Consider the following 13,010-nt stretch of genomic DNA (forward strand, 5'->3'; position numbering starts at 1 on the left):
CACATTGCCCTTTTCACTGACCCTCTCATGTCAAGAGGAGGGAAATCATAATGCCGTGGCTGGAGATGTCTAAACATGAATGACTGTCGGCTCAGAGTGGATGGATCCGGGGAAGTTTTGCTATTTGAATTCTCGGGCAATATGTTCCTTTCTTACCAAGAGGCAAGAATGGCCACCGTGACATCTTCCCTGCTCCACAGAAGGGATAACGCAGAGGGACCGAAGAAAAAGAAAAATGGCTGCTTCAGCTTTTCCTGAGGAGCAAATGGAAGGAGCAGGAGTCTCCTCAGTCCCATCGTTGCCCTGCTCTGAGCAGCATTGCACACAGGATGGGGAGCACACGGCACCTCCTCCGCCTTTGATGGGCGAGCCAGGAAACAAGAATTTTCCCAGTCCAATAGCCAGGGTGAGACAGGAATCACTGTGGCTGGGAAACCAAAGACCAACTAGGCCTAAACTGAGAAGACAGAAGGACACCTTCCTTCTCTGTCTTCAGGTTTTGATCAACAGTATTACTGCTGGCTTCCCCACCCCACCCGTTGCTCAATGTACATATCATTATAATTTAACTCAATACTTGGCAATGGCCTATGGGTTGCTTGCATGCTTATGGTGACTCTAGTTCTCCAAGGACACCAGATTCTCGGTGTTTGGTGGAAGACCATGGTCTCGGGCCTTAGTGAGGCTTCACTCCTGTGTCTTGTGTAGCTAGGCTCAAAGAAGTGATCAGGGAGTAGGGCATAGGAACATAAACAGCTGGTCGGTAGGTTAGGGAAAAGGCCACGGGGAATAGGAATAGGCCGTAGGAAGGCAAGGGAAGGTAGACTTCCTGCTGGGCCCACAGGAAGACAAATCTGTACACCAAAGAGTAACTAACACAAGCCAAGGTCACATGGGACCAATATAGGATATGGACTGGTGCCACTTACGTAAGAGGGCTGAGAAGGAGGAAACAGGGTACACATTAGTAAGTTTGGTTTTAGATGTTTTAAAAAAATTAAAGTGACACATAAAAAACACAAAAATTTCCAGGCCCCAGTGGTTTATGCCGGTAATTCTAACCACTCAGAAGGCTGAGATCTGAGGACTGTGGTTCTAGGCCAGCCCAGGTAGGAAAGTCTGTGAGATTGTCATCTTGAATAAACTACCAATAAATCAGAAGTGGAGCTGTGACTCAAATGGCAGAGTACTAGCCTTGAGCAAAAGAAGCTGAAGAATAGTGCCCAGGCTCCGAGTTCAAGTCCCAGGATTGGTACAAAGAAACAAAACAAAAACCCACAAAAACCCAAGATACTGTTTCCTAGTTTCCCTAATAATTTACAAGTATTTGAGCTTAGGTGGAGAAAAATCGGGGTTCCCTATCCTGTCATCTGTAATGGAATTGTGACTACAGAAAGGGCTTCTCCAGGGACAATAGGAGTACACTCTGTCCATCTAGACATTTATCTAAACACAGTCCATCAGGTTTGAGAACTATGTTAGAACAGAAGGCACTTTGGGGGGTCAGTGAAGGCTTGAGAGCCCCAGGATCACCCTGGATAGGACCAGAAGGGGAAAAGATCGGGTCAGCAGTGAGCTTAAGGTTCTAAGAGGGAAAGAAAGCATCACAAGGAAAATGTAGAGCAAGGAAATCCCAGACAGAGGCCGAGGACAAGCGAGGGAGAGGTACCTAATGCTACCATTGTGCCCAAGGGTAGGCCCTGACCTCCCAGGAGGAGATTCCTAACTTCTTCCCACCCCCTTCACCAGCCCTCACCAACCCCTTCACACTAACTGCGAAGCTTGTTCTGGAAGAATCGCACGAAAGCAAACAGGTACAGAAACGGATTCTTAGGCACGGAACGCACAGCCTGTGAAGCAGTAGCCCAGCTGGGAGGTGGAGACACAGCTCGTGTACAGAGAAGACAGGGGGGGCTTTGTGTGCCTCGAGCAAAGAGGAGCTGCCACCTCGCCAGCCCTCCACACCCACCTCCGGGCGGCGGTATGCAGCAGCTCCTCATCCTCATCCTTCTCCTTACCGGGCTAGCACTGGTAAGTCTTTCTTGTTTCTTTCCAGAGACTTTGGCTGGTCTTCATTCTTTGGACCAAAATTTAAAAAAAAAAAAAAAAAGGAAAAGAAGGTGGGGGGAAAATGACTGGTGAAAAAGTATTTCAGGAGAAGCAGGAAGCCATTTTCCTCTCCAAATAAAGTTGAGTTCACAGCTTCGTGAGACACACATGAGACCCTTCTCTCTTGCAGGTAAACTGTGGCTGTATTTGAACAGCCGCAGACTTTCCTATATTTATAGATCTTAGCGGTTTGTAACACACACCGCCTCTCTGGGGCCAGGCAGTACTGGCTGCCACTGTGGATTCAAAACACTGTCCCTTCCTGTGGATACCAGCCGGGGGCTCTGCCTGCCAGTCATTTGCAGAGAGCCCCTGCATGTGGATTAGGGGAGAGATGATTTTCAGCCTGTTCTTGTTGGCAAGGAGGCCTTTGGAATGAATCTCTGCAGTTCTCCAACTTTCTGTTGTTTCTGTCTTGGCACAATCCCCGTGTCTCCCATGGAGGGCACAAGATCTGTCCATGGAGACTGAGATGTTGCAAATGACAGACCAAAAGGAGTTGAATATCAGCAATTTATTGCCTTCATATTTTCTTTTTTTTAATAAGAAAATTTAACCAGGGTGAGTCGTTCCCTGATTTATTTACACGGTGGAGGTGCTTGCTGGCACAGGAGACAGAACTGCTGAAATCTGTTGACTTAGAAAACATGGAGTGTCTGTGAGTTATGGTTGCATCAGTCAGTGAGCAGTGGATGCATCACAGAAACCAAGGATTTGAAAATTTTACTCTCGACAGAGAGTAAATAGATGATTTCTAAGGGGTCATGCCCGGAGTGCAGTGATTCAGGTCCTTCCTGCTGATATCGTGGGGATGTGCTTCCCTAGCAGCCATGAGGCAGGATGTCTCCTATTCCATATTCTGAAAAAAGGCTGGTCATTACTGGGGACTGAGCTGCTACAGATTCTTTGTCTTTTCCTTTCTCCCTTTCTTTCTTTCTTTTTCTTTCTTTCTTTCCTTCCTTCCTTCCTTCCTTTTCTTTCTTTTTTTCTTCCTTCCTTCCTTTCTTCCTTCCTTCCATCCTTCCTTCCTACCTTCCTTCACTTCCTTCCTTTCTTTTTATGGTGCTGGGTCTGTGGCTTGAACTCAGGACCTGCGTACTGTCCCTGAGCTTTTGTGCTCTAAGCTAGCACTCCACTCCTTGACTTCTGACTTTTTGAAGTTCATTGGAGATAAGAGTCTCATGGACTCTCCTGCCTGGCTGGCGTCTGACTGATCCTCAGATTTCAGTCTCTGGAATAGCTAGGATTACAGATGCCCAACTTGCTATAGATTCTTAAATATCAAGTGTATTAACATAGAGAGATATGTACAGAAAAAAACATTCCACAAGCATACAAAGCTGTTATAGAAGTGGAAGTGTGGCTCAAGGAGTAGAGCAGAAAAAAAAAAAAAAAGCAAGAATGCGAGGCTCTGAGTTTAAGCCTCAATACTGGCACCAAATCAGATCAAAGAAAGCAACCAAAGCAAAACAAAACAAGCTGTTTTACTTAAGACAGTTAAGAGCCCGTGTCTCAAAAATAACCAGCACAGAAAGGGGCTGGAGGCATGGCTTGGTGGTAGAGCCTGGCAAGTGCAAGGCCTTGAGTGCAAACCTTAGTACACCAAGGAGCAACAGTCAGGAGGAGGAGGGAGAAGAAACTAAGTAACAAGGCATAGAAAGGGAGTTTCGCAGATGGACAAGAACAGGCAGACTTTAGGTACCATGCTCAGAAGTTTGGACTGCTCACTGGAGATGAAGCAGCGACTGAGGGTTGCTGATAAGCTCTTTAAAGAGATCCATCCCTCTAGCAGCGATGTGAGGCAAGAGAGGCGCAGGGGGAGTCCCTCTCATTCTTCAGTGGGGAAGACCCATGGACCTTATCACAGTCCCACTTAGTGGGATCTAGGACTAGACTAGACTAGAGTGACAATACTAGAATATAGGATAAGCAAGGCTAGTCACGATTGAGGTGATTGATAGCTTTTGGATTCCAAACTTTGGAGATGCTGTCTGGGACGAAAGATTCTGAGGTTTGAGCCTGAATTCCACGCCCCCCCAGGGCTGGCCCAGTAGGCAATCATTTACATGAGTTTGTCTACAGTGAAGAACTCTAGATTGCAGCCTGGGTTGCACAGGGACAAGCTGAAGACAAGAGGACAGATGAGATTGTAAAGAGCATGCAGAGATGAGCAACTAATTATGAAATCTACATGGAAGTCAGTGCAGGCTCACAGAGCCTGCAGGATTCAGAATGCATGTTAGATGTTCAGCTGTTTGCTCAGCATCAAAGCTGGCTTGCAGTGGGCTCTGCAGTGGGGAAGGAGGGGCAGGGCTATGCACTTAGGTTCTGGAACCTGCTTGATTTAGCTCCCTTCTCCTACCTTGCTTGCTGTGTGACCTAAGAACAGGTTAAAAATAATCTGTAATGATCCATGTGAGAAAGAAGGGTGAATTGGGTCACAATGGTAGAAGGGGAGATATTGAGGTCCAGGGGGGTATATTTGAAAGGTGTGACCAGCAACATTTATGGACAAAATTGCGTATAAAATGTGAAAGTGTCAATCATGATTTAACTCCAAGAGAAAAAGGAAACAGGCATTTGCTCAAACTGGGAAGGGTATGGAAAACTATAGATTGGAGGGGAAATTTGTAAGTTTGCTCTTGGTCATGTTAAATTTGCTTTGTCTAGTAGAGTTGCTATAATTACTTTGAGATGTTTGTACTGTTGTACTGTTGCTCCAAACTGGCCTGAACTCCTCAGCCTCCTGAGTAGTTAGGATTCTAGACATGAGCCGCTATACCTGGTTTAAGGTGGAGGTCTTAAGGCCATCTGGGTCTGAGGTCAGAAGAGAAGTCAATGGGAGGCCGGAGATACGCTGAGGTCTTAACCAAGGGGTTCCAAGGTTTAGGCTCAGGAAGATGAGAAGAAAGTAGCAAAGGAGACTGAGAAGGTGGGATGAGGAAGGAAGAGTAAGAAAAAGCCATGTGCTGGAAGCTGTGTGAAGAACGCTGAAAGACAGAATGGCCATGTCAAAAGCTGACAGATATTAGAAGCCAGATGTATCTACCTCTTTGGAGGAAATCTATTCCTCCAAGATCCATGATGAGTCCGAAGAACTACTTGTAACACTGCCTCTATTACCAAATGAAGTTCTGCTGCAGGGCACAGGACACTGGGCTGCCAGACACGACCCCTAGAGGACCAAGAGACACTCCAGAAGTGCATCAGCGTAAACAAGTTTGTCACTGGCCCTGCAAATGCCCCCAACAGAAGCCAAGTTGCCCTCCTGGAGTGAGCTTGGTGAGGGATGGCTGTGGATGCTGCAAAATCTGTGCCAAGCAACCAGGGGACCTCTGCAATGAAGCTGACCTCTGTGACCCACATAAAGGGTTGTACTGTGACTACTCAGCAGACAGGCCTCGGTTTGAGACCGGCGTGTGTGCATGTAAGTGTCTGTTTGCTTCTGGACCTTTGGCAAAGGCGGAGTCTAGACAGACATCCCTGCCCCCCACAAACCCCCACCCCCCCAACTCTTGAATTGTTAACTTTGATTAACTTAGTTTGGCTCAATTCAAGGTGGACTAATTTTTGTGCACCAGTGAACTGGCTTCACATGAAGTGAGCAGATACATATGTTCAGGAGCCTATTATTTCCTTTACATGGAAGTGGATTTTGCAATTCTCAGGTAATTGCTTTTAAGTGATAGAAAAATAGAAGTTATGTCAATAGAGTTGACTTCTTAAAATACCATAAATGACAGCTTTTATTAATACTGCCCACAACCTGAATTCAGCCTTTTTCTATCATTAAAAATTGTGGCCAGACGCTGGTGGCTCATGCCTGTAATCCTAGCTACTCAGGAGGCTGAGATCTGAGGATCACGGTTCAAAGCGAACCAGAACAGGAAAGTCTGAGACTCTTATCTCCAATAAACCACCAGGAAACGGGAAGTGGTGCTGTGGCTCAAGTGGTAGAGTGCTCACCTTGAACTGAAGAGCTGAGGGACAGTGCCGAGTCCCAGAATTCAAGCCCCACAACAGACAAAAATGAATACATAAATAAAATAAAAATTGTGTCATGTAGTTGGGGGTAGGAGGCTCTTATTGAGATGACATCTTACTTTTTGCCCAGATTGAAGTTGAACCATTATCCTCCTCTCCTCCCTCGTAGTTCTTTGGACAATAGGTATGAGCCACTGGTGCCTGGCTGATTTCTGGAGAAGTTCTGTGAAGGCAGTTCTAAAGTGTCCTAAGAAACTGAGACCTATTCTTCATAGAAGAGATAGCTTTCTTCTGGTGTATCACTGAAAGTTATTCTATTTTTCTTTTTAAAGCAATGCTGCTTTTCTCCCATTTTAGACCTGGTAGCTGTTGGATGTGAGATCAACAGAGTTCATTATCAGAATGGCCAAGTGTTTCAGCCCAACCCTCTGTTTAGCTGCCTGTGTGTGAGTGGAGCCATTGGATGCATGCCTCTGTTCATACCCAAGCTGGCTGGCAGCCGCTGCTCCGGAGCCAAAATTGGAAAGACGTCAAACTGTGTTCTGGGATCATCACAACGGCAGCTCCCAGAAAGCCACAAAACAATGCCAGGTGCTCACACGTAGAGCTGTTTTGCACGTATGACTTATGTGGTTTTCTTGTGTTCCTTTGGTGCACTACAGGGACTGAGCATGAGTGTTTGGACTGGAGGTCAGAGCAATATTTAGTATTATCCTATTGAGCATTATGCTTCAGGCAGCTACATTTTAAGGGTCTGAAAAGAAAACTTTCTTTTCTAGGTTTTGTCAGGAAAACATTCCTGTGTTTCAAAGCTCTATTAGGTCAGAAAAAGTAGTACATTTTGGCTTCTTCTCAACCTATTTTTAAGAAAGTTGATCAAAGATTGTTCATATATACCTTGGAAGAAAACTTTAATATCATTTTATTATGGGCAAAAGCTTTGATCACCCAGGTCCTAAAATTGTCACAGTTAACTTTTCTATATAAACACAAGCGGAGAGCTACTGGTTTAAAAAGTAAATTTAGGCTGGAAATGTGGCTTAGAGGTAGAATGCTTGCTTAGCATACATGAAGCCCTGGGTTTGATTCCTCAGTACCACATAAACAGAAAAAAAAAAAAAAGCCCAAAGTGGCTCTGTGGCCCAAGTGGTAGAGTGCTAACCTTGAGCAAAAGAAGCTCAGGGACAGTGCACAGGCCCTGAGTTCAAGCCCCTAGACTGGCCAAAAAAAAAAGTAAATTTGAAATCAAATAAGAATATATACAAACAATTAAATAAAAATATAACAAACAAGTAGGAATAGAACTAAAAACAATTTGAGAACTAACAACGGTTACCAATCTGACTCTAAATACATGTGGTTCAGACACTACACATAGGCTTTTAAAAGTAGGTTACTTATATATGCTGCAAGAAGTGAAATGATATATTACTTATTTTGAGACCTGGCTACTTATGATACAAATGGCACTCTGGACTGGTTTAAGTTTACATCTCATGTAAGTGCTACAGTAAATAGCACAAAAGGATCTACCACTGAGGCAAATGAAGCCCAAGAGAAGAACACACATCAGGGCAATATTGTTGCCAGGTTGTTTACCTCTCTTTCTCGTCTAGAAATCAAGAATTTCTTTTATTTTTTATTTATTTATTTTTTTGTCGGTCGTGGGGCTTGAACTCTGGGCCTGGGCGCTGTCCCTCAGCTCTTCAGCTCAAGGCGGGCACTCTACCACTTGAGCTACAGCGCCACTTCCTGTTTTCTGGTGGTTTATTGGAGATAGGAGTGTCATGGTCTCTCCTGCCCGGGCTGGCTTTGAACCGCGATCCTCAGATCTCAGCCTCCTGAGTAGCTAGGATTACAGGCGTGAGCCACCAGCGCCCAGCTAAGAATTTCTTTTTAGAGCTTAGTGATAGGTATCATGTTGGTGTAGAAAATTTGTGAATGTTAAGAGCTCCTTAAAGCTCATCTTTATTAATAGAAGCAAATATAGAAACTAATCATGAAAAGAAGATCAGCAGGGACTCTGTCAGTTAATTTGAAAAATATTCACTAGGTTGGGTGAATTTGTCCACACATAATTAGGTAGCCAATGATACAACACTACATATGCTTTAAAATCTTTAAAATAGCCATGTGCTGGTGGCTCATACCTGTAATCCTAGCTACTCAGAAGGCTGAGATATCAGGATTGTGGTTTGAAGTCATCCTGGGCAGGAAAGTTCACAAGACCCTTTTCTCCAATTAGTCACAGAAAAAGCCAGAAGTGGCACTGTGACTCAAGTGGCAGAGTGCTTGCCTTGAGAAAAAGGAGTTCAGGGACAGGCTCACAGTGCAAGCCCCAGGACTGGCAAAACAACAAAGTCTTAAAATAAGGCAAATAGTTAATTTATTATTTTGGTGCTGGGAGTTGAACCCCAGGCTTTGCACATGTCAAGTATGTACTACTCTGTCATTGATATTTGCTATATTCAGTGCCCAGCTTTTTCTGCATGAGATCTGATTCAAAATAAGGCTCTTGTTACAAACCAGATGCGAGTCTCCCTGGAGGAAATTACCTTAGCACAGTACTTCTCCCTTTGGGTCATGTTCAAGTTGGTTTCTTCTGTGCAGCTCAATGGTTTCAGTGGATTTACTTGGAGCTTGGTTTGGAGAGGTCTCATATGGTCATTTTTGGCAGTCAGTGCTCGCTACGAACAATCGGAAAATGTCACAAAGTACTCTCTGGTATGTGATTTAGGCCTCGATATGTTCCAAAAAGAGTGTATGTTCAACCTGTCCCTTCTCTGCTCAACTATGAAGTTGTATTTATCACCCACAAGGAATTTGGCTTTCACAATTAGCTTCTACCACAAACCATACTTTAAGATATATGTGATTACAACTGCGGCTGGAATCTGGCTTTTGCTGGGTCAGTATGAAGCATGTGGTAAAATACAGCTATCAAGCTTTTCTCAGTGCTCATGAAAATCTAAGCACCTATTTCACAAATCTCTTGTAGTTTTCTTGCCTTTTTTTTTTTTTTTTTTAACAAATGCTAAATTCCTGAACTGTAGGGGTTTCGGTTACTTGTCAGCAGGGATAATAGTAATGAGACAGTCTAATGTACCAGGCTTCCAATCTTATTCCCGCATAGAGCTCTTCAAACCTTCCCAGGTGTCCTCGTGGTTCTGCTTTTTCTCTTGCAATTTTCCATGCAGCCGCAAGGCCTACTGTATTAATGCTAAGAACAGTCATGCTATAATTTAATTCAAAGCAAACACATACTTCAGAGTGTTTCATATTTTCTATTAAGATGTCAAATTCTTTTTTTTTTTGTTCCCCGGTGCTGGTACTGGGGCTTAAAATCAGGGCTTGGGTGCTGTTGCCTTTTTTTCCTCCACTCTACCATTTGGGCCACAGCTCCATTTCTGGCTTTTGAGTGGTTAATAGCAGGTGAAAGTCTCTCAGTGAAAGTCTCCTTGCCAGGGCTGGCTTTGAACCACAAGGTAAGTCTGTGAGACCTTTATCTCCAATTAACCACCCAGAAGGCAGAAGTGGAACTGTGGCCAAGTAGTAGAGCGCAAGCCTTGAGAGGAAACAAAACAAAACAAAACACACTAAGGAACAGCACCCAATCTTCAGTTCCAAGCCCAGTACCAGCACACTTATATTTAGCATTAAGACTATGTTATTCTACCTGGTGTGGCAGTATACACAGTATATACAGATGCAAATCACTGAGGTAGGAAGATTGAGAGTTCCAGACCAGCCTGGGTTGGTATTGAAATCCTGTCTAAAGGAAAAAACAAATTACCCCTCCTCCTTCAACTATTCTGATTAATATCTCAAATTCCCTAATTTTATTTCAAAGACTGTTAGCAATAACAAACATGCAGCAGACCACATATAACAAAGACATCAATGAGAACATAAACTTAAGACTCAGATTGGGTAAAGCAGAATGATGCAAATAGCAAATTCACTGTTTTCCAAAACAAAGAACTGCCTCCCCCCCCCCCCCAAAAAAAAAAAAACCCCACAAAAAACTAGACTGCCACATTTGACTGAAAGGCAATTTAGACAATCAGGAAAACAGAATGACCACAAGCTTCGTTTATTCACAATCTTTTTTTTTTTTTTTTTTTTGCCGGCTGTGGGGCCTGAACTCTGAGCCTGGGTGCTGTCCCTCAGCTCTTCAGCTCAAGGCTAGTGCTCTACTACTTGAGCTACAGCGCCACTTGCGGCTTTTTCTGCATATGTGGTGCTGAGGAATTGAACCCAGGGCCTCATGCATGCAAGGCAAGCATTCTACCACTGAGCTACCTCCCCAGCCCCACAAACAATCTTTTATCCAGATCTCTTAAATGTTAGCTTAATGATTAAAAAACTACTTCTATATATGTATATACTTATGTATGTATGTATACATGAGCACTTTTCCCCATTTATTTTAGCCTACAGGAATCTCCCACTTATTTGGAAAAGAAAATGTCTTGTGCAAGCAACAAAGTGGACTCCATGCTCTAGAACATGTGGAATGGGCATATCTAACAGGGTGACCAACGAAAACAGTAACTGTGAAATGAGAAATGAGAAAAGACTATGCTACATTCAGCCATGCAGCAGTAATGTATCAAAGACTGTAGAGGTAAAGTGTGTATTTAACTTAATTTTAATTCAGCATTATAAAATGAAATATGTTTTGGAGGGAGTAAGAGTGTTTGATTCTTCACTGGAACTCTTAGTCCAATTATCTGGAAAGAAAACAGATACTCATCTAACTGCACATTGTGTAGAGAACTTTACCTACTAAAAGTATTGTTAATCTGCTGATTCTAGATAGTCTACCAGCTTAATAAAATGATTTGTTGGGGGTAAACCTCCAAGAATATTATTCTTTACAGAGTAGATCCTTTTCAGATTCTAACCCTCTATAGCCATATTTCTGTATTAGTGGAATCAAAGTAATGAATGCAAAATCTTCGTTGCTTACCACAGTTATGAAAACAGCCATTAAAATGTTCAAAGCATGGGCTGGGAAGGTGGCTCAGTGGTAGAGTGCTTGCCTCGCGTGCATGAGGGACTGGGTTCTATTCCTCAGCACCACATAAGCAGAAAAAAGCTGGAAGTGATGCTGTGGCTCAAGTGGTAGGGCAGTAGCCTTGAGCTGAAGAGCTGAGGGACAGTACCCAGGCCCAGAGTTCAGCCCCCACGACCGACAAAAAAAAAAAGAAAAAGAAAAAGAAAAAGAAAAAAAAAAGATGGTCAAAGCAAAGGAGTTCTGGTGTTAGATACAAATCACCAACTTGGACTGAATCACATCATTTTCCAAATGGTATGTGCTCAACAGTAAACTTGTCAAAGGACCATTATAAAATATTTTCCCTGAGACTTGGGGAGCTAGGTCTAGACCTGGCCCCATTCTTCAAAGAGGCCAAGCAACTGTCTCAAAGATTAATTTTCAAAAATATTACTCATTCTCAAGGTATTACCTGTCATATTAGAAGTTGACAACCCAATTTTAAAGGGATTAAGATAGTTATTCATCTACTTAGCCACAAAACAGTTTAAATTATTAGGGAATGTGCTAAGTCTTAGGTAATATTCCACTTGTATGGAACTGATTTAAGGACAGATAGCAAGAAATATGAGACCAAGAATACAGAGAGCCTCCGGGGAGAAGAAATTTTAGAGGCAGAAAAGAGGATGCTGGAAGTCATGACACAGTAACTATTATTAATGCTCCAGACGTGATTTAATCTGCATGTTGTGCTAGGAAATGTTCTGTATAATCTATTGTATTAAATTTAAAGAACGGCTGTTTTTTTTTTTGTTTTTTTCAGATTCCCAAAGGGAAAGCATGCCAACCTACTTTCCAGCTTGCCAAAGCTGAAAAATTTGTCTTTTCTGGATGTTCAAGTACTCAGAGTTACAAACCCACGTTTTGTGGAATGTGCTTGGATAGGAGATGCTGCATCCCTAATAAGTCTACAATGATTACCATTCAGTTTGATTGCCCTAATGAAGGGTCAATGAAGTGGAAGATGTTGTGGATAATATCTTGTGTATGTCAGAGAAACTGCAGAGAACCTGGAGATATGTTTTCAGAACTCAAGATTCTATAAAATATGGGATAAAGTTAACATTAGTCAATTGTGTCATCTATAATAAAAAAAACAGAATGGGTAGAAAAGGGTGAGAAATCTTTATGAGTCAAAAATACTAAGAATATCCATTCATTCTCATATCACCATATTGAAGGATGAGACATTTCTAAGAAAAGTTCTACCAAAATGTATAGAAAAAGTGTCTGGGTGCTGATGGCTCATACCTGTAAATCCTAGCTACTAAGTAATAGTCTGAGATCTGAGGATCACGGTTTGAAGCCAGCCCAGGCAGGAAAGTCCATGAGACTTTTATCTCCAATTAATGACCAAAGAACAGGAGCTGTGGCTCAAGTGGTGTAGTGTTAGCCTTGAGCAAAAAAGCAGAGACAGCACCCAGACCCCGAGGTTCAAGTCCCACACATGTATATACAAAAAATTTACGGAAGAAAACTTAAAAGTTATTTCTAAAATATATCCTTGTAATTAGGTAATATGCAGATTATTTGGCACCGTTAAAGCATTCCACATAAGATATACAAATGATAATATTTATAGGAAAACTTTATTTTATACAATAATGTGGAATACTATGTTGATAGTACATAAAGTTATATCAAATTAAAAAAATTAATCTATACTTAAAAATGTAGACAAGGCTCTTACCAGATGATAATCAGTATAGGTGCAAGTAAGATTCTAGATTGTCCTTGAAAAGAAATATGATTAAACTAGAAATATAATTATATTTCTATATATATTCCTATCTATCTATCTATCTATCTATCTATCTATCTATCTATCTATCTATGGTATATATCCTGAATATCAGTT

The 13,010-nt window shown here is 42.4% G+C and overlaps 1 protein-coding gene across 1 annotated transcript; it reads left to right on the forward strand.

Moving 5' to 3' along the window:
- The first annotated feature begins 235 nt into the window (after positions 1-235).
- Positions 236-12,433, forward strand: Ccn6 (cellular communication network factor 6). The gene is made up of 6 exons (XM_042694031.1): positions 236-406; positions 1,795-2,031; positions 5,242-5,536; positions 6,451-6,684; positions 10,527-10,720; positions 11,916-12,433. The coding sequence occupies exons 1-6, from the start codon at positions 236-238 to the stop codon at positions 12,195-12,197; spliced, it is 1,413 nt and encodes a 470-aa protein (XP_042549965.1). The 3' UTR covers positions 12,198-12,433.
- The last annotated feature ends 577 nt before the right edge of the window (positions 12,434-13,010 follow it).

The sequence above is a fragment of the Dipodomys spectabilis genome, unplaced genomic scaffold, assembly GCF_019054845.1.
Source record: "Dipodomys spectabilis isolate Male_0828 unplaced genomic scaffold, ASM1905484v1 ptg000001l, whole genome shotgun sequence".
Classification (NCBI taxonomy): Eukaryota; Metazoa; Chordata; class Mammalia; order Rodentia; family Heteromyidae; genus Dipodomys; species Dipodomys spectabilis.